The sequence below is a fragment of the Pelodiscus sinensis genome, chromosome 28 (assembly GCF_052426305.1).
Source record: "Pelodiscus sinensis isolate ZL-2025 chromosome 28, ASM5242630v1, whole genome shotgun sequence".
NCBI lineage: Eukaryota > Metazoa > Chordata > Testudines > Trionychidae > Pelodiscus > Pelodiscus sinensis.
In genome coordinates this window covers 1,554,914-1,581,188 of record NC_143079.1, presented here as the reverse complement: position 1 = coordinate 1,581,188, position 26,275 = coordinate 1,554,914, and the positions used below count along the sequence as shown (strand labels likewise).

At 46.4% G+C, this 26,275-nt stretch overlaps 1 protein-coding gene across 4 annotated transcripts in view; it reads right to left on the bottom strand.

The window, feature by feature from the left end:
- The window catches only part of ZMAT4 (zinc finger matrin-type 4), a 200,875-nt gene that overhangs the window by 76,985 nt on the left and 97,615 nt on the right, over window positions 1-26,275 (bottom strand). For all 4 annotated transcript variants that reach the window (XM_089773817.1, XM_089773815.1, XM_089773816.1 and 1 more), the window contains one exon: window positions 3,287-3,376. In XM_089773817.1, the coding sequence (XP_089629943.1) occupies window positions 3,287-3,376 (90 nt within the window). The remainder of the gene's footprint in view (window positions 1-3,286; window positions 3,377-26,275) is intronic.

Below are 26,275 nucleotides of genomic sequence, written 5' to 3'. Positions count from 1 at the left end.
AAATGGGACTAGGAAGAAACTACGACTCGATTTCTCCCTGTCCCAACCCCTCTGCCCCAAAGTGCACAGAAAAAAGGCACAAACTCTGTCAGTCTTAAGCCGGGTTCATTCTCTATTCAGTGGTGATGGAGAAATCCTGATGAAACCTCCTTTTGTCAAGTCTAAGGTCTGAAGTCATGAGTGCTCATTTCAGAGCCCATGACCTTCTCAAACTGTGACCTGGTCCCACCTGAGACCTTCTCAAATTACTTTTGGCTGAAATGTTAAGTGCACATTTAAAAGAAAAGGTCAACAACCGCTCAGTATGCCAAAGACACCAGGTTTGTTTTACAAAAAAGTATTAAAACAATAAAAGGCTGCCTAATAATCGGGTTGGGTAAATTCAGTGCTTTGTAAGATGGAGGCTTAATAGCTATTTAAAGAATGGAGCATTTTTTCATCAGCATCAGATAATGGTAAATATGATCCTCCGTGTCATTTAAAGGTCGGCTGGAAAATGATGTTGATAATGTACAGCTGGAGAGACGCATCATCCGAAATGTGGAGCTGAAACAGGCTTGGCTTCCTTCAACCCTTCATTTAGTTTTAGAGTTAAAAATATTCAAGAGGTAGGATACGTGGCGATGGGCAACCTAGGCAAGTGAGCAGCCCACACGAGAGGCCCTCTTGTATCTCAAGGGCTGCAAGAGTGTCGTAACCAAGAGGGTCTTCCAGGACAGGGTAGTTTTGCTCACCTAGGATTTGCAGGGGGTGCCGACTGAACCGTAGCCGCACTTTGATTGGCTGCAGGGGAGCACACGCAGGGGAACCCACAGCCACACTAGACCCCTGGGCAAGATGGGGAGGTGGCTCTCTGCCCCTGGAAGAGGCAGGGGCTGAGGCAGGAGGGGTGGGGCCAGAGCAGCGAGCATGCTACACCAGCCCTCTGCCCCGCCAAAGCACAACACCCTCCCGCCCGGCTCTCAGAGCGGCCCAGAGTGCGCCGTGCAGCATTCCAGTGGTGATTTAAAGGGCCCAGAGCCCCATGACCTTTAGAATCGCTACCCCCTTGTTGTCAGGCCTGAGAACACAGATCTCCTAGTCCGGAGCAATCAGCACGCACCTCGTTTCACCTGCCCTTGCTTTATGTGCACGTCACTTCAGTAATACCAGTTGGGGAACAAACTGCGCTGGCAGGAATGAGCCCCGCAATGGGCAACGGTAACACAACATCTCACGGGCCACACCTAGAACCCGGGTGGGCTGCACATGGCCCGCAAACAACAGGTTGCCCCCCACTGCTCTAGAGTCACATACGCACGGTTTTCTCTGCCAGGAGACCACGGTGCTCTTTTTGGTGACATGTCTTTTCAGAGAAACATAACTGGGCTCCAGCAGCACCATACTCCCGGAATATTCCTTAAAGTCGCTGGGCAGCAGCTCCAATAACCGTACCGACAAGCTGGAATGAGTGGGGTACCTCTGTGACCGGCACGTGGCAATGAGCTTATCATGCTGCCTTCAAGAGACAGTCTAAATAGCTCAACTTTGCTGGCTCTGCATGAACACCGGGACTGGGTCACATCTGAGCAGGGATAAGTAACGTCTCTTCCACCTTGGAAGGCCGGGGCGCAGACACCCACAACAGACTGAAACCGGTTCTGCGGTGCTGGGACACACTGAGCTTGGACAAGCCAGAGAATTCCTACGGAGACCACCTCGTGAGCAGCGGGGGCGGGGGATGATTTATTCCATAGCAGCAGCACAGACTCATGGGCGGGTAGCGCGAGGGCAGGCACATGCTGTCCAAGCAAACTCAAGCAGGTTTGCACTGAGCAGGAGCAACAGGAAGTCAAATGGGCTCCAAAATGAAAAGGGCGAGTGTGTGGATGCTGGATCACTGGTGATAGGGTCAACATTCTGGGAAGGGTTCGGCTGGAACTAGAGAGCAGGATGGAGCCACCAATGGATGAAGTGAGAGACCCCAGGAAGGAGGTTTGCCAAGGCTGTCAACAGGGGCAGTTGCCCCAGGTCCTGGCGATTTAAAAGGGCCCAGAGCTCCAGGCCCTTGCCGCCACTACCATAGCAGTAGGCAGAGCCCTGTCCCCTTTAAATTGCTGCTAGAGCGCTGTGCAGCAAGGTCTGCGGGGTGCTGTGGGCTGGCTGATCCTAGCCCCACCCCTTCTCCCCAAAGCCCTGCCCCTTCCAGGGCCCCAGAGCTGAAGCCCCCTCCCTTCCCTTCCCGCCACACACACACACACACACACACACACACACACACACACACACACACACACACACACACACACACACACAGAGTCAGGGCCCAGCAAAGTTTGTTGCCAGCGCTAAGCTTTGAACAAAGAAGAGCTCTGCAGAACGGGATTGTTTCCCAGGAGGGAAGACTCTCAGTGTGATGTCCATAGTGCTAACTCCGAGGAATAGTAAATCTCCCAGGCTGAACTAGTTGTGCCAAGTGCTCTACACTAGAAAGAGAGAGATCAGTGAGGACAACACAAAATGGACGTAAGTGAAAGGATCTTGAGATGGGCAAAGAGAGCAGCTGTCACAGCCAAGTAAGCAAAGAATTGCCAGGAAGCTGACATATGCAAAGGCCATAAGGGAGAGTGGAATAAAGGTTACAGGACAAACACACTGGAATGGAAGTTGCTCACTGTCGTCTCTTTCTTTCTTCCCCATTTTCCTTTCACCAGTTACTCTCCCCGGGAATCTCTCTCTGGCTGCCTCTCTAACGTTTTCATTCTCTCCGTGATGCTTTCTCTCCACCCCCTTGGGTAAGAAAGTTTGTTCAAATATCTGAATATATGGAACTTGGCCTGACTTCAATGCAGACGTCCAATAGAAGTTACAGAACTTTAACCATCACAATGAAAGCACCCCACCCCCACAGTCAAGGGATACTAGACTGAAAGTGCAATCAACCACATAGTCATGATTATCCTTTCAGTCGTTTCCACTGCAGTTCATCAGTCAATAAACAAAAGGTATTTCAGACCGTTTGGTCTGGCTCTGAATGGACTGCATGAATACTGGATTTGTGTCATGAGGATACTGATGGTTTTGTCTTTTCCAAAAAAAGAGGCAAGTAAAAACCAAAATTCAATTAGTGTTGCTGATGCATGTCATATTTTCTGTATCATTTACTGAAATTTGTTTTCAGTAACTTAACGTTTGAGGTAGCTGAGCTGTTACCTCTGGGTATATGATTATCAGAGAAAGGAGTAAAATACCTTTGCACAGGTTCATAGATTCACAAAGCCATGCCAAATAGGGCTCAAACACTCACATTTTCTGATCGGAGCTTCTTGGCTGGGCAGCCTCCATCTATAGGGTGTAGCATGTAGTAAAGTCGCACTTTGCTTGCATGTTTCCGACTCTGTGAACAAAGAGCAAAAACTGGTGAGGCAACAATCAAAACATTCTTATTGTACACCAGAGAACCAGAGCTTGAATGAGGGTTAGAGTCCTCTTGGTACGTCTCAATCATGGGACAAGAGAGAGAAATCCTTAGGGTACATCTACACTTGCACCCTAATTCAAACTGGGGATGCAAATGTAGGCGACTGAAATTGCTAATGAAGTGGGGATTTAAATATCCCACGCTTCATTAGCATAATCTCACCCGCACACTATTCCCATCGCCAGCTGATTTGAACCAGGAAGTGCGCTCCAGGCCGCGTTAATTCGAATCAAACCCCTTGGTTTGAACTAATGTTACTCTTCATTTTGGAGTAAGTTGAGGAATGAGGAGTAACGTTAGTTTGAACCAAAGGGCTTGATTCGAACTAATGCGGCCTGGAGCGCACTTCCTGGTTCGAATCAGCTGGCGATCGGAATAGCACACCGGCGAGATTATGCTAATGAAGCGTGGGATTTTTAAATCTCTGCTTCATTAGCAATTTTGGTCGCCTACATTTGCATCCTTAGTTGGAACTAGGGTGCAGGTGTAGACGTACCCTTAGTGAGTAATTCCTACACTCAGAGAACATTTCAAGGGCTTTCACTGTGGCTGAGAAACAGAATTCAATCCTGGAAATTGTGTAAAGCCATCAGAGAAAGAAAGAAATGGTACAACCTCACCTCGAAGGACGCATTCAGCCCTGCTTGTCTCAGTGCCATGAAGAAAGAACAGAAGTGGGGAAAGGTAAGAGAATGGCAATGCAAATGCTTAGAGGCAAAGAAAGATGTCCATCCCCGGAGAGATTTAATAACAAAGGATTAGACATTTGTATGAACAACCGGAGCAGCCACAGTTGCTGTGTTTAAAATAGGATACAAACATGAAAGGGATACAAAACCTAATGAATGCTTCAGGAAATAAGTCAACCGATAACTGCAGAGGGTTAGGGGGAAGCTTCCTCTGAGGCAAAGTATCAGGTAATTGTGAATTATGGAGCTTTTGTGTTTTCCTCTGAAGTACCTGGCACTGGCCACTGCCAGAGACGGGATGTACCTTGGTCTGGGCTAGCATAGAACCCTGATTCTCACTCTTTTTTTTTTTTTTGTGGTAGTCTCAGGCCACGTCTATACTTATGTGCAGAAGATCCATCTCCTGGCGTTCAATTCAGCAGGTCTAGTCCACTCTCCCCAGGGCAGCCTGCACACTGAACCCCTCCTCCCCAGCCCCACCCCAGAGCTTTCAATGATTTCAAAGAAGAAAGACAAAACTTAATTCGTTCAGGACCCAAGCAACACCCGGGAAATCTTCTGGCAGTACTACGTTGGGCACATGCCGAAAGTCAGACGGTTAACCACCTCCACGAGGGGAGGAGCCCAGAGAGCTAGGAACATGTCTCCCAGAGCTTCAGAGTGCTGTAACTTGCTGTGCTCAGGGAGGAGGAGGTCTTTTCACACCGCTGCGCCAGAAAGTTGCAGCATAGTAAAGTGCCAGTGTGGGCTTAGCATAGCATCAACATTCGGTCATATGTACCAAATCAATCATAGAATACTAGGACTGGAAGGGACCTCAAGGGGTCATCGAGTCCAGTCCCCTGCCCTCTTGGCAGGACCAAATACGGTCTAGACCATCCCTGATAGACACTTATCTAACCCACTCTTAAATCTCTCCACAGATGGAGATTCCACAACATCCCTGGGCAATTTATTCCAGTGTTTGACTACCCTGACAGTTAGGAACTTTTTCCTAATGTCCAACCTCAACCTCCCTTGCTGCAGTTTAAGCCCATGGCTTCTTGTTCTATCCCCAGAGGCCAAGATGAACAAGTTTTCTTCCTCCTCCTTAAGACACACTTTTAGATACCTGAAAACTGCTATCATGTCCCCCCCTCAATCTTATCTTTTCTAAACTAAACAAACCCAATTCCTTCAGTCTTCCCTCATAGGTCATGTTCTCTAGACCTTTAATCATTCTCGTTGCTCTTCTCTGGACCCTCTCCAATTTCTCCACATCTTTCTTGAAATGCAGTGCCCAGAACTGAACACAATACTCCAATTGAGGCCTAACCAGCGCAGAGTAGAGCAGAAGAATGACTTCTCGTGTCTTGCTCACAACACACCTGTTAATGCATCCCAGAATCATGTTTGCTTTCTTTGCAACAGCATCACACTGCTGACTCATATTCAACTTGTGGTCCACTATAACCCCTAGATCCCTTTCTGCCATACTCCTTCCCATTCCATATGTATGAAACTGATTGTTCCTTCCTAAGTGGAGCACTTTGCATTTGTCTTTATTAAACTTCATCCTATTTACCTCAGACCATTTCTCCAATTTATCCAGGTCATTTTGAATTATGACCCTATCCTCTAGATTAGTCACAACCCCTCCCAGCTTGGTATCATCTGCAAACTTAATAAGCGTACTTTCTATACCAATATCTAAATCATTGATGAAGATATTGAACAGAGCCGGTCCCAAAACAGACCCCTGCGGAACCCCACTTGTTATACCTTTCCAGCAAGATTGTGAACCATTATAACTACTCTCTGAGTACGGTTATCCAGCCAGTTATGCACCCACCTTATAGTAGCCCCATCTAAGTTGTATTTACCTAGTTTATTGATAAGAATATCATGCGAGACCATATCAAATGCCTTACTAAAGTCTAAGTATACCACATCCACTGCTTCTCCCTTATCCACAAGACTCGTTATCCTATTAAAGAAAGCTATCAGATTGGTTTGACATGATTTGTTCTTTACAAATCCATGCTGGCTGTTCCCTATCACCTTGCCACTTTCCACTTGCCGATGGCAAGTACTTAGCAGCACAAATATTCCAGTTTTTAATGGCCAAAAGAAACAACACAGGGAAATAGGCTGAGAGCAGTTCAACTCCAGACCTGGTTATTTCAGAGTTTCCATTACAAGAAAAGGGCCACTAAGACAAAGAGGAAAAAAAAAACGGGATGTAACAATTACTTTAAATTGCGTCGAGGGTCAGTTTCAGGCTAATTCTTGCATTGATCAAAGACATTACTTCCATTCAAACCATATTTGTTTTCTGCTTCTAGGTGTGGCCAGTACCAACCACCCTCCCAGTTTGCCTCTGGGAGCGCCCAGTTCTGCTAAAGACAAGACTCCTTCCCACATTGATTTTTATAGCTGGCAGAACCCCGAAGAAGGAAGTGGCCTCTCATGTCTGCCAGAGAACACACTTCGTGTAGCGCTTTACTAAATCGCCTTCATTATCAACTTCTTTTGGCAAAGTCACACATCAAATATGCGTCTCCTTGAAAGCATGTGTTAATCCAGCGCAAAGAACATAGGCCCAGGTTCTGCTGAACAAGCACCTAGCATTCCCAAATTGTTCACGCGGGAGGAGAGTTTCCACGGGGCTTGATTTTTGTGCAGAAGGGACAGAAAACACTTGGAAGTGCCTACATGGGATGATTCTTTTTCTGGGCTCAACAGCTCATCGGAGAAAGCTGGTAAATGAAAGTTGCACCCCGTGCTCCAGACAGCTGAAAAGGAAAAGGAAATGTACTTCTCATATCAGCAAATCCCATGATTTTAAATATAAAAAGGGATTAAAAACTTCCACAGCAAGAGCCCTAAGTTGCTGCGGACGATATTTTAGAGCATCACTTACTCAGAATATGAGTCCTTGTCTTCCTGATGATCTAAGGCATGGGTTCCCAAACTAGGGGCTGTGCCCCCTGGGGGGGGGGTTGAAGAAATTCCAGAGGAGGTGCGAAGCGACCCAGCCCCTCCCCCCCTCAAATTTTGCTGCCTCGGTCAGTTCCTTTTTTTGTTTGTTTTTGCTCAACAAATTTTGCTGCTATTTTGCGGGGGGCCGTGAGGGTTTTTCAAAAATCGAAAAGGGGCATGAGCTGAAAAGTTTGGGATCCACTGATCTGCAGCTAACAGACATGCATACAAAATCCAGACATGCACAGTGGGTATTATTATGCAAACAAGTTTGCTCTGCATCTCCATTTTTTAGTCTCCTGCAGAACAACTACACTGCTATACTATCATTTTAGATCACAGATTTGCCATTTTAAAAAAATTAAATTACCATTAAAGTGTGATGAAACTGTTTTTCCATGGTGCGAATATGGAGCTAAATTTGTGTGTGTGAATGTGACTGTGCATTTTAAGCAGGCTCATGTAATAAATTAAAATAAACAAATAAAAAGATGGAACAAATCAGTGAAGATAAATAGTGTCACGTATTTTCCCCTTATAAAGATTTGAGAAAATGGATTTTCCCTGACGCCTCAAATTTGTCTAAAACCAGTGTGGTTAGAGCGAGAGAAGAATCCAAATGTCTGTATTATCAAAGATTAAAAGTCAAGACAAGTGATTAAGTAATTTAAAAATGACAGAGCAAATCCATTTACATTTTAAAGGATTGAGCTGTAAGTCAGTCCCAAATATCACTGGTCCCACCAAGTTTCTCCCTCAAACTTGCAGGAATCGCCTATGAACTCTTCTTTGTGTTTCACTCAGAAGAGATTTGCACAATTGGAAATGTGGGGCCTCACCCTGCGTCTAGTAAGGCCCCAGATGCAAAGGCTCTCGCTGATTTCAATGGGCTTTGGATCACGCCTGAAATGGGCAGGAAGCATTGACAGTGACTTTGCATTTGGACACAGTCCATCATACTGAATGGGCCTTAATCTCAATTACACTGTGTGGAATGGGTGCTTTGTACTGCACTGGCAGAATGAAAGGGGACAGCCACTGAGTGTCAGTGTAATGCACAACCATAATCAGACCCTGCGATTAATGGGAGGGGTACCACTCTTTTCTGGACATCCTGTCATCCAGTTAATTAAATTGCCTGTCAGGATTAAACCCAGAGACAGTAGGTCCTGGGGAGTCTCCAGGAAGCATTGGCAGGGAGCCAAGACAGCCAATGAAAAGAGAGTGTGAGGTTTTTTTAATTGAAGCAGGACTCTCCTGCTGCGTCTTTTGTGTGATCAGAGGAAGAGCTGGAAAAGATGAGTGAAGCCAGGACAAGGCATGGAATTTGCAGCGATATCCATGCGTAGGGAAGGCCTAAACCTTGGAACAACAGAGATGTAAGTAGAACTGGGAATGTTTAGTTCCACGTGATCTGGTTATTTTCTTTATATCGGGGTTTGCTGCACTCTTTTGTGCTGAAACTATTTCTCCCCACCCCGTTCACCCCCATCCAATGTAACTTTTAAACTGAATTCCAGGGAAGCAATTCTCTGATTTTAATCAGCCTTTTTTCAGTTCCTCTAGAACATCTAGCAGCCAAGTAATGCTGTACCAAGTATGTCCTCTTTGTTTTGTTAATAAATTCTCCTTTTTAAAATCACGTCCTGATTCCTGCGTCCACAAGCCTGAGACTGAAAGGTCGGCTATTAAGCAAGTCCAGGTTGTTTTTTACTAGCTCTTTCCCGAGGGAGGGTTAAATAGCTTGGGGATACCCCACAGGAAGAAATTCCCAAGTGCATCTTCCTGGGCTCTCAAAGGGGTTTTTGCATTTGGGTGGTGGAGGGTGGGAATCTGTGACTTAGGGAGTTTTTAAGCAGAAGCCTTTAGTGGCAGAGTATTTGCAGCCCCCCACCTTCAGCACTCGAAGTGCCAGAGCGGGGAACTGCCTTGACAGGCCCCTTGCACCAGCAAAGTGGTACAAAGCAAAGAGAATCAGGCCCTGTATTGTCACGATGCTCTGGTATTAAGTAATTATTTGACCCTCACATCTCCCTGATCAGGAGGAAAATATTCCCATTTCACAGCTAGGCCAGAGAGGCTTACGGGTGGATGCAGTGAAGCCTGAAGTCACCAAACTCTGTTTCACATGGGATCCAACCCTGAGGCTACGTCTAAACTGCAGGCCTCTTTCAAAAGAGGCTTTTTTGAAAGATATGTTTGAAAAAGCCTCTTTCGAAAAAGAGCATCTAGATCACAGCCAGTACTTTCAAAACCACAAACTGCTTTTTCGAAAGAGAGCACCCAGGCAGTCTGGACGCTCTCTTTCGAAAAAGCACAGGTTGCATTACATAGCACCTTTTTTCGAAAAAGGCGTTCTTCCTCGTAAAACGTGGTTTTCTGCAGTCTAAAAAACTGCCTCGTTCTTTCAATTTACTTTCGAAAGAACACGGCAGCTGTCTAGACGCAGGGGAAGTTTTTTTCGAAAAAACTCTGTAGTCTAGACACACCCTCAGGGGCTTGGCCAGCGTCACATCCCACTGCAGAGAGGTGATGCAGCCAGACAGCTGGTGTGGTCAAAGACTGGGACTGCCCACTTGGAGTTCTACGCTATCCCCCAGCTCTACCACATGCGCCCGGGGAACACAAAGGCTCTGTGCCTCAGCTCCAAACGGGGACACTGGTTCCTACCAACCTCAGCTGGGCGTGGCGAGGTTTGGTCCCGTTAGGAGCACACACCCCGCCAGCCCGGATCAAACCCAAAACCAGCAGCCTGTCTCTGACAGCGCCTAGCACCTGAGGCTTAAGAGGAAGAAAGTAACAACCCAGCAGTCAGCGAGATGGGTGAGTCTGCCCCCATGGAGGTCTCAGCCTGACCCCGAATACAGACTGTTCTATCCATTATAAAACTTGTTATTTGGAACACTCAGTCACTGTCCCATGGAAAGGGCTGTGAGTGCAAAGCATTATTATTACAACAACACAGCTTCTCTTGTTTGCTCTGTTTCGTTGCATGCTTCATGCAGGCTAGCTGGACGTAACTATCCTCTGCAGGTGCCTAAGTTTATATGCAGCACAGATAGACTATTGTTCTAAAGATTAAAAGACAAAATGTAGTAAATCACTTCAAGTGTTCTTCTCCAGAGGACACAGAGTGCTGTGTGTCACGTGACTTCAACACATCACCATTAAAAGGCAACCAAAGCTCCATCTTGGTATAAAACATCCCTCACCTTTATGACATAACTTCCCATTCTAGATCAATAACGAGCCCTCACATAAATGAACTGCAGCTCAGATGGTCCAGCTCGGATTGTCAGAGCTCAGGCCGGATCCCAAATCTGTGCAGGTATTTAGTAAGCCTGTCATTTACTGTATGGGGTAGGGGGGAAGATGTGGCAACCCACTTTATCTGTGCTACTTCCTGCATTAACATGTGTATTGATCACTGGAATAACCTGCCAAGAGCAAAGTGATTAGACACACCATCCTGCTTGCACATAGCCCTGCTAGTTATCTTTCCCTGCCACGCTGCAGACTTGAAATCTGCAAGTTGGAGGTGTTGGAAAGGGTACGTGTTAAGAAAGGTGATGATATGACACTAGCTGACAGCGTCTCTGCTGCACCGCGCTCTGCAAAGAACTCAAAATGCCACTGAGCAGAACAAATTTCCTCAGGAGAAGGAAGTGTTTTGAATCAAACTTGAGGCCCAGATGGACAGTTTTTCTCCCGCCACCAAGTTTCAGAACGTAAACAGGCATGAAGACATTCAGATACGACAGCAGTGAGTACAGGCGATGCTCCGAAGTGCCCCCTTTCTTCCTCACGACGTGCATGAGTCAGTTCTGTGCTCAAAGATGCAGTGGGAGATTCCTCCAAACTGAAGGAGAGCAATGGTAGGTGGGTATTCCTTGGCGACTCCTGACAGTTTGCAACCAAATTCTTGTGGCTCTCCACCAGAAACCAGAACCATTTATCTGAAGCTGGAGGTTTAAATAAAATGGGAACTAAATCTGGACCTCTGATTTTCCACATCTCTTTAATAGTTCCTGCAAAATAAAAAGCCCTGAGTCACAGTTCAAAGGCAAAACCAGGCACACGTATTAGACTACCAGCTCTGGGACAAGAGTCCACATCCAGAAAAAAATCTACTGATTCTTCAGCTGTAGCCCCAAAAGTTGTCCTCAAAGTCAGTTGTCTCTCTGTGTCTGAGTACTTCTTTAGTGATCCAACCAAGTGCTATGCACTAGACATTTTTATTAATAGTCTCAGTACTAAAGGAACTCTCTTCAAATGGGAAAAAACCTCCACTTAATGCAATGCTGTTGGAAGACAATTTGCTCCAATGAAAAGAGCTAAGAAACTCTGCAACTGCAGAGATCTGCTATGTAAGAGTTCAAGTACTTTGGCAATAAAGGACATAGAAGCGATTAGATTAGATTAGATTAGATTAGATTAGATAAAATACCTGTCTAGATAGATAGGTAATCATTATCTATCTACCTACCCTCTTTGAATGTCTTTAATACAGCAAAGGTGATACCGGAGCAAAACTTCTGATTATTAAATGCATTATTATAATTTCATGTATTTTTAACATGATTATTTAACATAGCACAAAAAGGACAAACAGGAGTCAAAACTGCAGCGTAAAATCAGATTCATCCTCCTGAGGCTGGCGTTATAAATCACAGTTCAGCAACAGGCTTGTATTTTGAGAGCGTGCAATAGCACAGGTGAGATTATGTTGGAGTCAGAGCAGCAAGCAGGCCCCAGGAAATTAACGACAAAGCTAGTTTCAGGCCGCGTAGTTTTGCTGCTTGTTCAGCCAGGAAATATTTTTGTCTTGGACACTGGGAGGGACCTGGGATGGGAGCTATTTTGCATTTTATTGCTGAGGGTTTCCAGTCCGCAATGTGGAGATTTGCTGCAGGACAGATGAAATGAAGCAGCCAGCTGGATGTGGCCCACGGTCTGGAGGTTCCCTAGCTCCGCCATATACCTATATTGACTGGCGTAAACGATATTACCTTCCTTCAATTTGAGTCCCATATCAGCCATTCCATTACCTGTGGTATGCTAATCATCTCCTGGGTTGTCCAGTTTAGTCCTATTAAATCCTGGCACAATGTTAGTTCTTCGGGACTTCCCCAGTGTTTCAAGCTTATTGAACATCAATATTAATAGTCCACAGGGCACCCAAGTTATCCAGACCCGACTATTTAAAAATGTCTAACTAGAAAAGATGCTTTAAAAACCAAGTAGCACTGTAGCACCGGAGGGGCTGTATAACTTCAGACGGCGTTATTCTTGATGATGAAATACTTTCCAGCCCATCATCATCCCCACACAACAGTCTTCCCAAAGGCCAAATGAAATATTTACTGAGCACGCCTGCCTCTTGTGAATGATTACTGACAGTTCTAACATTGCCGCATCGTAACGGAGTCGTGCCATCAGGCTTCCTTTTGTTCCTAATGCACTTAAAGGGTTAATAGATTTATACATTAGGGGTGTGTCTAGACTACATGCCTCCATCGATGGAGGCATGTAGATTAGACAGATAGGCAAAGGAACATAAGAACATAAGAACGGGTGTACTGGGTCAGACCAAAGGTCCTTCTAGCCCAGTATCCTGTCTACCGACAGTGGCCAGCACCAGGTGCCCCAGAGAGGGTGGACCGAAGACAATGATCAAGCGATTTGTCTCCTGCCATCTCTCTCCAGCCTCTGAAAAACAGAGGCCAAGGACACCATTTTATCCCCTGGCTAATAGCCTTTTATGGACCTAACCTCCATGAAATTATCTAGCTTCTCTTTAACCTCTATTATAGTCCTAGCCTTCACCGCCTCCTCTGGCAAGGAGTTCAACAGGTTGACTACACGCTGTGTGAAGAAGAACTTTCTTTTATTCGTTTTAAACCTGCTACCCATTAATTTCATTTGGTGACCTCTAGTCCTTCTATTTAGGGAACTAATAAATAACTTTTCTTTATCAGCCCTCTCCACACCACTCATGATTTTATAGACCTCTATCATATCCCCCTCAGTCTCCTCTTTTCTAAACTGAAAAGTCCCAGTCGCTTTAACCTCTCCTCATATGGGACCCATTCCAAACCCCTAATCATTTTAGTTGCCCTTTTCTGAACCCTTTCCAAGGCCAAAGTATCTTTTTTGAGGTGAGGAGACCACAGCTGTACACAGTATTCAAGATGTGGGCGTACCATAGTTTTATACAGGGGCAGTAAGATATTCTGTGTCTTATTTTCTATCCCTTTCCTAATAATACCTAGCATCCTATTTGCCTTTTTGACCACCACTGCACACTGCGTGGAAGTTTTCAGAGAACTGTCCACGATAACTCCAAGATCCCTTTCCTGATTTGTCGTAGACAAATTAGCCCCCATCATACTGTACATATAGTTGGGGTTATTTTTCCCAATGTGCATTACTTTACACTTATCCACATTAAATTTCATTTGCCATTTTGCTGCCCAATCACTGAGTTTGGTGAGATCTTCTTGGAGTCCCTCACAGTCTGCTTCTGTCTTGACTATCCTAAACAGTTTGGTATCATCCGAAAACTTTACTACCTCACTGCTTACCCCTTTCTCCAGATCATTTATGAATAAGTTGAAAAGGATTGGTCCCAGGACTGACCCTTGGGGGACACCACTAGTTACCCCTCTCCAATCTGAAAATTTACCATTTATTCCTACCCTTTGTTTCCTGTCTTTTAACCAGTTCGCAATCCAAGAAAGGACCTTCCCTCTTATCCCATGGCCATGTAATTTACACAAGAGCCTTTGGTGAGGGACCTTGTCAAAGGCTTTCTGAAAATCCAAGTATACTATATCTACTGGATCCCCCTTATCCGCATGCTTGTTAACCCCTTCAAAGAACTCTAATAGATTAGTAAGACAGGATTTCCCTTTACAGAAACCATGTTGACTTTTGTCCAACAAATTATGTTCTTCTACATGCTTCACAATTTTATTCTTTACTATTGTTTCGACTAATTTGCCAGGTACTGAAGTTAGACTTATCGGTCTGTAATTGCCAGGATCGCCTCTAGAGCCCTTTTTAAATATTGGTGTCACGTTGGCTACCTTCCAGTCATTAGGTACGGAAGCTGATTTAAAGGATAGTTACAAACCACAGATAATAGCTCAGCAATTTCCCATTTGAGTTCTTTTAGAACCCTTGGATGAATGCCATCCAGTCCCGGAGATTTGTTAACATTAAGTTTTTCTATTTGTTCCAAAACCTCCTCTAATGATACTTGAATCTGGGACAGTTCCTCAGATTCATCACCCACAAAGGACGGTGCAGATTCGGGAATCTCCCCAACGTCCTCAGCCGTGAAGACTGAAGCAAAGAAATCATTTAGTTTCTCCGCAATGGCTTTATCGTCCTTGATTGCTCCTTTTATAGCTCGATCGTCTAGGGGACCCACAGGTTTTTTAGCAGGCTTCCTGCTTCTAATGTACTTAAAAGACATTTTGTTATTTCTTTTTGAGTTTTTGGCTAACTGTTCCTCAAAATCTTTTTTTGCTTTTCTTATTACATTTTTACATTTAAATAATCGCGGCTTCATTTAAATTTACATGGCTGCCGCGCTGAGCCGACAAACAGCTGATCAGCTGTTTGTCAGCTCAGCGCGCTAGTCTGGACGCTCCGCGCCGACCTGAAAGCCTTTTATCGACATCCCACTTATGCCTCGTAGGATGAGGTTTATGGGGGATGTCGGTAAAAGGCTTTCATTTCGACAGGGGAGAGTCCAGACTAGCACGCTGAGCCGACAAACAGCTGATCAGCTGTTTCTTGGCTTAGCGCAGCAGCCATGTAAATTTAAATGAAGCCGCGATTATTTAAATTGCGGCTTCATTTCCCTTTGCCAAATAAACAAATCTACATGGCTCCGTCGACGGAGCCATGTAGTTTAGACGTACCCTAGTGGATTCCAAAATGAGACAGGATCATTATGATCCTCTCGTCTATACAGCACAGAACACAGAACTTCCCCAAAATAATTCCTAGGCATGTCTCTTTTAGAAAAACCCTAATTTTAATTTAAGATTTATCAGTGATGGAGAACCCACCAAGACCAAGCCTTCTGAATGTGTTAAGAAAGTGTCCAAGACAGACTTCCCGGTGGTGGACGAAAAGCTTTTGGAGTTAGGAAATGATTGTCTATAGATTTTAGAAATGCTAAGGCTGTTTGACACAGACTCATTGGGTGACTCCAGCTAACAAATGTAATCTGGTGCACAACATGTGCAACCCAGGAATAATTGAGTTCGGCTCCTAACTGCGTCAACATAGTCAAGTCACCTAACCACGTTGTGATTCAATTTCCCTATCTGTAGGAGGTGGACAATAAATCGTACCGGTGTGCAAGGATTCACGGATTGAGATCTTTATAGTGCTTTGACTACAGTACATAAATTCTAGTGTCAGCATTATTGTAGTCAGTCCCCACTTTGCCCTTTCGACATCCCTCGCCCTGGATAGGTGCCTGCACAGCAGCTGCATATGAAAGAAGAGACACTTCTCTCTTGCTGCACACACAATTTCTCATGCTAAAAAGAGTTATGCACAAGTTAAGGCAAGACAGGATCTCCTTGTAGCTGAGACCGTTTGGCAAACCTTAGCAGTTTTCCCTCTTTTCTGAACACTGCAATTTAACAAAGAAAAGGAGAAAGGTAAATTGGAGAAACATTTCTAAGTAAAACAAATGAACAAGCAATGACCTGCTACACCCAGAGCTGCTGGATTGGGAGTAATGAAAGGAGCTGTTTCATCTACGTCTCCTTCTCGGCCCAGAAATCCCCGGGGCCAAGACGGCCAAAGCCTGACAGCTTTAATGAGAAACAACACGGCTGTTCTGCCAGTGACCTTCAAAAGCAAAATGTAACACACTGGACCTACCTCTCCAGTTCTGGGCACCAGGAATTCCTGTAGCAGGGGAATGACTTTCACGCACCCAGATGCCAACACTGCGTTGGCTGGCAAGAATATGAACTTTGCTCCCTGGGGCTCCTGCTGCCACACACTGGAAAACTGAACCTTCCAGATAGCCAGAGACGCTCATGAAGAATCACCCTGAGAGCTGAGCTGAGGCGAGCCGATCAGTCATGGGAATTGTGCTTCCTCCATGGTGGGGAAACTGATACTTCAGGGAGCCGATTCTCCCCTGCATGCAGGTGCCCGGCTCCCCACGTCCATGAGGGACGTGGCACACGCCCCAGTGGGGAGGGTGAAGCACTCACAGGGAGAGCTGCTCTGCAGAAGCTCTTTGCAGGGCACAAGCTCTATTGGCTCTTTGCAGGGCACAAGCTTTGCTGGCTCCGCAGAGCCTAGAGCTCTGCCGTGCACTCTCAAGCACGGTGCCTTGGCAACTGGTCTGTGAACTAACCACAGGGTGGCTCCTCTCGTGATGGTCAAGCCTGCAGGGAGAAGACGGGCTGTGCGTGTCACCCCCCGGGGCAAACCGGAGAGCTCTCAGCCACAAACACAGGTCGAAATTGGGAACTGACGAAGTAAGAAACAGTTTAAAATTAGAGTATTGACAAAGGGGTTTTCACTCTTTGCCTATGTGGCAATAACCTCTGGGACATCTGTACAACCATGATGCTTATTTTTAAATGCTTCTGGAGCCAGGGGACTTGTCTCCTTTTTGGGGATAGTCCTCCTTAAAAGGTTGCAAATTCTGAGCCTAATTCTGCTTCCACGTCCCTGTGTGTAAATGTAATGAGGCTCTCAGGAATCCATGCTGCTCCTCCTTCGCTATAGGACTTTCTCCAGATTTAGAATATCCATGTGATGGTCCAAATCCTGGTCCCCGTAAAGCCAATGAGAAAACACCCATCTGCACCCCCAAGCTATGACCTGTCTACTAGGGTGTCACAAACTCAAAGATAAAATCTTTAACCTCAGTGTTACCTGCCATCAGAGTCTCTCCTATCTTACACCCCAAGCTGAACCTATCCCGCAGGGAAGGGAACATTTTACTCTCCAAACTCCACCATGCTCCAACACAGCTGTAGCAGAGACTAAGCTCAGGAATTGGTGCTTCATGCTAGTTTTCCCAGACAAACCTGAGCAAATAGCTAGTTCAGATCCTTCTCAGCTAATTTTACTGATGGCTGGGTGCAGAGCAGAGCGTGTTTGGCCATGAAACAGAGTCTGCAGAAAGATCTCTTGCCCATTTGGGCCTTCTTTGGTCCCTTGTTCCAGATAAATCTTGCACATGGGTTGATATTAAAAACGGAGAGTTTGCTCTTCAGTTCTAGCCTCACAGCTGCTGCTGCTGTTCTCACCCAAGAGAGGAGCAATCCTGGCCTGTTTCCGTGCACGTCACAGTCTGCATATCCTGCCCTTTTCAATATCTCTTCCCTTAAAAAGCCAACGTGACCACATTTAACAACTCTGCTCCTTTGATCTCCCCCCTCTTACATGATGGCTGCAATCACAGAACCCCCCGGGATTGTTCCCTGGAGGGCCGATCATGCCACTTACACAGGCCTCTTGCTGTCTGGGGCACCTCCCCACCCTGTCCTACTGGGCCAGATCCTCTGGTCTCTCCCAGACAGGGCGCAGAGCTGGGGTAACCACCCCTCTGAAGAGCAATGCAGAACCACTTCCCTGGCACACTAGAATACAAAAAAACAAAAGCAAAATCCTAATAACGTCCCCAGGCTTAAATCGTCTTTCCCCTAGGGCAGGAATCCTTGGTTCTCCAGTCCCCTTCCAGGGAAATTACCTGGGCAAAATAGAATCCCAGTACCAGGTGGTGTGGTCACATCTTAATAGTTCAATCACCTTTGGACTTATAGGACAAACAAGGCTGCTTACAAGTTGTTAAGTTGATGACCCAGTCGTTAAGGCTTCCGGGACATCAGTAAGGGCTCTTATTAGCACATTTAAAACCATAAACCACCTCGACAAGGAGTCCTGTAGCACCTTATAAACTAACAGATGTACTGGAGCATAAGCTTTCGTGGGCAAAGACCCACTTCGTCAGATGCATGTAGTGGAAATTTCCAGAGGCAGGTATAAATATGCAGGCCAGAATCCTTTATACTTGCCTTCTGGAAATTTCCACTACATGCATCTGACGAAGTGGGTCTTTGCCCACGAAAGCTTATGCTCCAGTACATCTGTTAGTCTATAAGGTGCTACAGGACTCCTTGTATCTTTTGCAGATCCAGACTAATACGGTGACCTCTCTGATAATAAACAACCTCATACTTCCTATTTCTAACTTTATGTACAAGAATGATACATGCACCAAAATAGGATATAGAGACCCAGCAGATACTAATATTAAAATTGATCGGTTGTGTGAGATATTTTGTCCAACACCTCTTCAGTTACGCATATTTATATTCCTAAGCCAATTTCATAATGCATGGGGGAGAACCATGACAGGTGTCACATTGATAACCCCATCTAGGAGTCTGACATCTTCTGTTTAGCCTTGGAACAGGTCGACTTTGCACAAGCTTCCCTGTGGCCCGGTGGGGCCCAGAGAGGGGCTCCTCCCCCTCGGGGTCAGTCTACCCCACTACATTCCCTATGCCACTTCCTGGAACGTGCCGCATCTAGTACATATATTTACTCTGAAAAAAACCCAAACACTGGCAATGATGCTGCTGGTTGCTGGGTTTATTTTAGTATCTTGTATTTGTACCAAACTGCTGTAAAAGTATGTGAGTGTGAACTCAGGAAGGCCCCCATGCTGAAGTGTGGGTAGATTTTGTCACAACGCACGGAGACAGCGAAACTTTCATCTCACAAATACCTGAATCTAAATCCAAAGGGAAGGTTGCAAGCTTACCGAAAACTCTTTGTGAAAAGCAACAATGAAGCCTTTGAAAGTAACGAAAGTCCCTCTGCCTCCTTGGGTCTATCCTGACTGATTTATTATCTTAATTGTGCTCCCTATTATTTCAAGAGCAATATACATGTATTGTTGGTAACAAGCTAGTGTCCCTACGGACTTTCAATTACTGTTAATGTCAATGGAACATGAACTTCAGGCCTTCACCATCGGTGTATTTCTCCGCTTTTCTGAGAGAAGCCGTTAAAGCTTAAACTATTTTCATCCAGAAATGTGACATTGTTTGGAGAGTGCCCTGGAATGAGGTCAAATTAGATCAGGCTCTGTCTACTCTCCTCTTGCTGCTGCTCCTCAACAATAGATTTTGGCACTGGGAGAGCATTCGAAATGATGCTGGCCATTACTGTTGACAACCACGTGCTAACAAGTAGCCTGGTAAAGAACCTGCTTAGTTGGTCTTACAAGAGACTCATGCACTAAACTCCAGAGGTCCCGGGTTTGATTCCACTTGTCAGCATTACCCATACGCACATTTGCATGCACATCAGTTTATTTCTCTTTAATGCTCCTTGTGACATTAACAAAAAAAATGTTCAAAATACTCAGAATCTTGAATTTTCCCTCCTACGCGCAAGTCTTTGCTGCAGAGATCTGTACCACTGGGACACAGGGTAATAGGAGAATGCATCAGGTATGGGTCTGCCGCTGACAATTACTCGTACTTAGTTGAGTGCAACTGCTCAGGGGCCTTCAGCCTCTTGAGACAGCGGGGAGGTTTGTGAACACACGCAGTCGGGATCAGTACGACACAGTCATTACAGATTACTCTGCAGTCTATATTCCCTGCTCAACTGGGCCCATTGTGCTCCGGCGCTTTATCCCGCGTGTTGGACAATGCTTCACGATGACTGTTTTATTGCCATAATTTTTCCAAATCTCTCAGCTGTGCTGCCACACTGTCTCCCCTTAGGATGGGAGCTAAAGACCCACTCGGAGCCTCTAGCAAGAGGCACGCTGAATGCAGCCACCATAGCAAACACTTAATCCGTCAGTGAAAAACTGCTTTGGGAACAGAGATGCCCAGCGACACGTCAAAGGCAAAGTAGCCCACAGAGCACATCAGAAGCACAGAGCATTTAATGGATGACTCCCCTGCTATGGTTTGGAAGTCACGGAACAGGCAGAAGAAGGGAGAAAAATGATTTTGCAGCTATCCCGCACACACAGGAGTGCTCTTCACATGCTCAGCGAATAGCCTAGCACCTTAGGTCCCAGCATAGCGCTTGTTGAATAGCATCTGTGCTCTTCTTCCACATTAATATTTCAGAACCAGGATTGCTTTTCTGGGCTAGCACGCTGTGGTCTCTAAGGCACCACCATGCTGCGAGTAAACAATGCTTATTATTCCTCCAGGCAGGAGACATTTGGCACAAAACACCCTATCCCTGGACAGCCTGAGCAGCAGCAGATTAACCTCAGGACCAGTCAAACTAGCCACACAAAAGGAATATTGATGAGGCTGTCGATACTGGACACCAGAATCACTTGTCTATGACAAGGCAAGAGATTGCCAAGAGCAAACCTTGGGTCTGTGCCAAAGGACACGGCGCTTCCTTTCTCCCCTTGGCTAACTCAACATCAGAATTCCAATCAACTCGACTCGGCTGTTCCCCACACATTTCAGTCTCCATCGCAAGCATTGGTTCCCTGTTGCCTTGTTTATGAGGGGAGCCAGTAATGTCATGTTGCAGCTGCACCTTCCTGGGCTCCTTTTTTTTTTTTTTTTTTTTACAAACCCAGCACAAGTCTTTATTTTAGATCAAAAAATGAAATATTGCTCATGCGCCTGAAGCCATGAAGTTGACCCCGAAGAGAAGTGTTATAGCCACGTCGAAAGCAAACGTGGGAACGAGCGAGCAGCTCTAGCGATTGAATATTCTGTCATTTTACTGCAGGATTTTCAAGGAGAAACTTGCAAACATCTTTCTAATGGCTGCAAATGCTGCCGGATGGTGCTGAGAACTCACCAGGACTTCCTGAGAAAGCCGATATTTAATTTACAGTGTAAATCCCCCCAAGGAACTGCTGCGGCTCTCTGCGTGGAGACAGCTGGAAGGAAGAGCTGCAGTGCAGAGCCAATGGGGCTCCTTACTCAGGAGGGAAGGTGAGTCAGAGCAAGCCTGCTCTAAATATGACGCTGCAGGAGATTCACTCAGGTAAACCAGTGCTCCTCTGCATTCAGCCCTAACTCCTTGGTCTGGAAACCACGCGCGGCATTTCTCTGCAGGGTTCGGTCCCGCTGGGTTCGAACTGGCTCTGCCTCGTGCACACGGCACAAGGAGACTCCATCCAGGACTAGTGTCACTCTGACTTGCTGGAGCGCCCACAAGCCAGGGATCTGTGCTGGACAAACAGGCTGTCCGATTGCTGCCTGTCATGCAGGTAGTGCCGCAGAGCTGCAGGAAAAAAAGAATAAAACGCAGGAGCTTTTCTGACCCTTGCCTCAGTTCTGAGTCACTTCTGGCTCCCTGGCAGCAACGTTCATCTGAACGGTGCATAAATCTACATCTGCACACAGCCTTGGCCACCCGGTGTCTGGCAGACCCTGTCTCCGTGGTGGCCCACAGCTATTCTGCATGAGGATTCACCTGGACCCCCAGGCCATGTTTGTTCAGGGACCCCCACTACAGAACCCACCTTCCCAACCACTATCCCTCCTTCTAGCATCATTCTCCAGGCCTGGGTTCAAACCCACTCCCCCAACCTCCCATTACCTCACCCTCCCTTCCGGGGCTGTGTGTGTCCTGTATTCACCCCTCAGCAGATGCACCACAGCAACCTCCGTGAGCATTCCCCAGAGAGCAAGCAATCCCGTAGCTGCCAGGGCTTTCGTTTCCGGCAGAGTTTCACCATCCCTGCCCTGCAGAGATGGAAAAGCCACGCACCACAGAAGGGTGAAAGATGTTTTAATAGCGAAGCTTTGTTGACAAAGGCCTAGGGAACACAACTTCACACCATGTAGCACAGTTTTGGTCTGAATCCTGGAGCTCTCCAGGGGGCTGAACCAAACCTTGCAAAGGGCACTACACTCAGTTCGCACTAGGAGGGTAATGTAGGCATACCGCACTTGCAAATGAAGCCCGGGATTTGAATTTCCCGGGCTTCATTTGCATAAGCGGGGCGCCACCATTTTTAAAACCCCGCTCGTTCGAACCCCGTGCAGCGCGGCTACACGGGGCACGAACTAGGTAGTTCGAACTAGGCTTCCTAGTTCGAACTACCGTTACTCCTCGTGGAATGAGGAATTTTGCTTTCTAGTTGATTCTGTGCCCGGGGAACGCCTGACCTGCACTGTACTACTTCGTCCTTTTAGTGTTGCTTGGTCTACCCATCCTATCACTCTGTCTCTCCCTGGATTCTTCCCTCCTGCTCTGCCCCCCAAGGAGACAAATGGGCGAGCGGATCACAGTGCCAAAAGCTTGTCAAATCAGAGCATGTTGTTACCCATCAGTGAATGTATTGGGCATCCAGATTTGCGTGTTTCATTCCAGAGCCACGGAAGGTAACAATAATAGACAATAGAAGAGAACAGATTTCCCTGATAATCTATTGCAATGCAGAGTTCATAGGATGTCCCCCAAACTATCCTCTTGTGATTCCGATTCTAGCTGTCATTCAAAGGCTTGGTCTTCCTCAGTCTGGGGAAGTGGAATTCAGATTGCTCATGGCCTGCTTATCTGCATTTGTAAACTAACTGATACCTCTGAAGCACCGTGTGCATAGTTCAACGCCACAGTGTGAAAGGAGCCTGCTAGCAGAGTTTCTGCATTTGGCTAGATGCAGTTTTCACTGTAAGCAAATACCCGCGACTCCCACTACACACCTCAGTGCTCTCATGAGCTGCATTCTGGATTCAAAGCAGGATCGGAGGTATTTGTGGTATTTAATGCAGATGAGAGCTGAGGGTACAATAGCTGCATGGGAGCCACAGAGCAGTGGAGGGGAGAGATTATAAGAGAAAGACAAAACGAGGGCAGCTTTTTGTGGCATTCTAGTTGGAAGTGAAGATAAGCTGCAGCTATTCAGATGCTTTTGTAATTTTTCCTGCTACTCTTGCCCTTGGGAATAATGCTGCTTAGTATCCACAGAATTGTCACCACATTGTTGGGTTTTTTTTATTCCCTGGCTAAGCAGTGTGAAAGAAAGCAAGAACTAAAGGAACTCTTGCTGCTCTCTCAGAGATGAAGAAGAGAGACTGAGTGAAAGTGACTATTCCTCTTTGGCAAGATTAAAACCTCCTCATTTCACGTGCCTTCCCCTTCTCCCGTTTTCACACAGAGAAATGTCTAATTGTATATGCACAGCGGAGCTGAGGTTCCACTCCATGGCCTAGAGGTACAGACTTTATTCCCACTGCACTAACATCAGCGCTCATGGATAGATTATGTGGTAGATTTGAGGTCTCTTTCCTCTCTCTGTACATATAATCTGTAGCTGTGCATGGAAGAAGCTACTAAAATAAATTGTAATGTATGGGTGGCTATAAGCCAAGCCCTCTTGGATATCTCTTGGGTGTCTCCTATATGCAGAATTACATGCCAGGCCCTGATCTTGCACTATTGAATACAATGACTGTCAGCCCATTGATTTCAAGTAGAGAAGGACCAAGCCCTCAAACACCAGAAGCTGTGTTGTCAGCCTGCCATGCTTCCAGGAGGCGGGCGTGCGGCTGTTCTTGGTCAGGCACAGACAGCTTGTGAAATGAACAATGGGATTAATTTTATTTGCAGATCAGCAGTGGGAGCCAGCCTGTTCCACACCTTTGGATGGGTAGCCACACCCGCACCGCATTGCAACAGCAGCTGGTCCACACAGTGGGAGTCTCAACAAAATGAAGGACAGAGCAGCACAAACCCACTCCATGTGCCAGTACACAGACCGACCAGGATGGTCCAAACCCTGTTACAGAGCTAGAGGAGATGGCAGGCTGCCACTAGGCCTGCACAGCTCTCCAGGAAACCAGATGTAGCTTTGGCCCAAATCTCTTTTCTGCACATTAGCATCCCTGCCTAGCCATTATTATCCCGTGCAGAGACATGGACATGCTTATAAACAGCCTCGTTTCAGCTGGCTGTGCAGAGACCCCATTCTTATAAGCCCCAGCACAGAGACAAATAAAATGTAGTTTGGGAACAGAAAATTCACTGTTGTGTCCATTTAAGGCCTTTTCTGGGAATTTCCAATGAAAAGCAGAGTTTGGTGCATGCCTCAGAAAGCACTGTGAATATTTGCTCCAGCAGCCATTAGGGTGATCTGTGTCTCTGTTCACACCCCCGCCCTTTCTGTTCATTTGTGTTGCATTTGGGTCCAAAAGACATCAGTCAGAATCAGGGCCCCACCTTACTAGGAGCAAAATGAAGATTTGATCCCCTACCTCCATTGATTTTAAGAATCTAAGAACCCCCCATGGTTATTTTCTCTGACCATTTTAGTAAACAACGTTATTACTAGAACTGGTTAGGGAAAAAAACCATTTTTCCTGGGAGACGTTTTTTAGGGGCTAGAGAGGAGGAAATCATAGAAATTTAAATCAGCTGAAAAATCTCAGTTTTCCTGCAGGAAGTTTCAGGCCAATTCAAAACAAACGTTTGTTTCAAATAGGCATCTCAAAATGAAATGATCATTTCCATCTCATTGTGACGAGGAAGACTTTCTATCCAAACATCCTTTTGTTTCAGTGTCGTAAAAATCCCAAACAAAAGCATCATTTGAAGCTATCCCAGAAAACACCACCTGAAATTCTGCATCAAGGAATCGATCTCCTGCAATGCCAGGGGAAACCCTAGCAGGTGCCACATGACCACAGGATACATGTGTGGCGCTTGAGTCTACAGCAGGGCTACTGTACTGGGGGCCACAATGATAGTCACAGCACATGCTGAGGGCCGCAGCTTCAGTGTGGTTGCATAGACATGCAAATATTTATGCAAATAGCTTCTTTCACATTGATGGGCATGAATACAAAGATTAAGGCAAGACTACACAACACGCAGGCCCCATTTAAGTCCGTTCTGCTGATATTAATAAAATGCAATAGTTACCCGCTTTCCACCCATAGGACAGCCCTTCTAACGAGCAATGGCAGTCCAGGAATTTAACTGCTAAAACGTATCTCGACAGAAGACCATTCTATTGACGACTTTTTTGTTTTGGCTCCCAGCCGTGGGTGGCGTGCTAAGCCCCACGTAAACCCAAACTGTACTGTGGGCCACGGGCCACATGCGGCTCATGGGCCACATGTTGAGTAGCCCTGGTGTTCAGAATCTAAGAACTGGATACTCACGTGGGGGTTTTCTTATTAAAAGACAAATGCAAGATACAAACAGAAGGTAAAAATCAAATGCAACGCATCAGTCACACATCTGCGCCTCTTCCACCTGCTGCATCTGCTCCCTGTAGCAACATTTCTGGAAGAGCATCTGGAGCAGCATTTCCTGCTCTAAAATACTCTGCCTGAAGACTAGCACTCCCACCAAGAGCTACACTGCAGGGCTCATGTCCCACCGGGTGTTCAGCAGTGGGTGATCCCAGGGAGCAGAGCAGTCATGGTCTCTCCCTTATTCCAAAGCACCCAAATACCCGGGAGGCAGTGCGTCTCATGGGGGTTGCGGGAGGAGGTAGCATTCCACTTTGGAGCACAAAGAAACAAAGACAGAGGAGGTCTGGCCAGCCAGGAGAACAGACGCTGCTGCAGCTGCACGAAGAGCCTCTCTGCTCTCTCCGAGCCACGCAAAGAGGAAGAGGAACATTAGGTGGCTGGAGGGGAATGTGCCAGCTCAGACTGCTGGGGAAGGATGCTGGAGACCTCTCCTAGCTCTGGGTGCCTTTAGCACAGCACCTGCTCACAGGTGACTCAACATCTTCGCTCCAGGTGGGGCTTTGCCACTCCACTTTCTTGAGGCAGATGGGCACGTTTGGCTTGTCCCTTCCGATTCCCAGCTCACTGCACTCACTGTGTCGCCCAGCCTGCTAGGTATGGTTACAGAATGCAGCAGCTGCACCTGATGGCAGCAGTGTCTGCTGGGATTGCACAGGTATGACAAATGAGCATGACACATCACTCCAGAAATACACAACGCACACTCAGGTTGTTTTCTCCATTTCCAAAACAGCTGCTATGAATTAACAACTCAGCCTGTGCCAGCCATCACACGCACAGACGAAACGAGGCTGTTAGCACGGCCCATTGCTCACAGGTAGCAGGTCCTGTTTTCTGTGCTAGTGACTCGGTTTCCTGTGGCTTCCTCTTCAGTGTTCTCCAGAGCTGGAAGGTTACTGCTT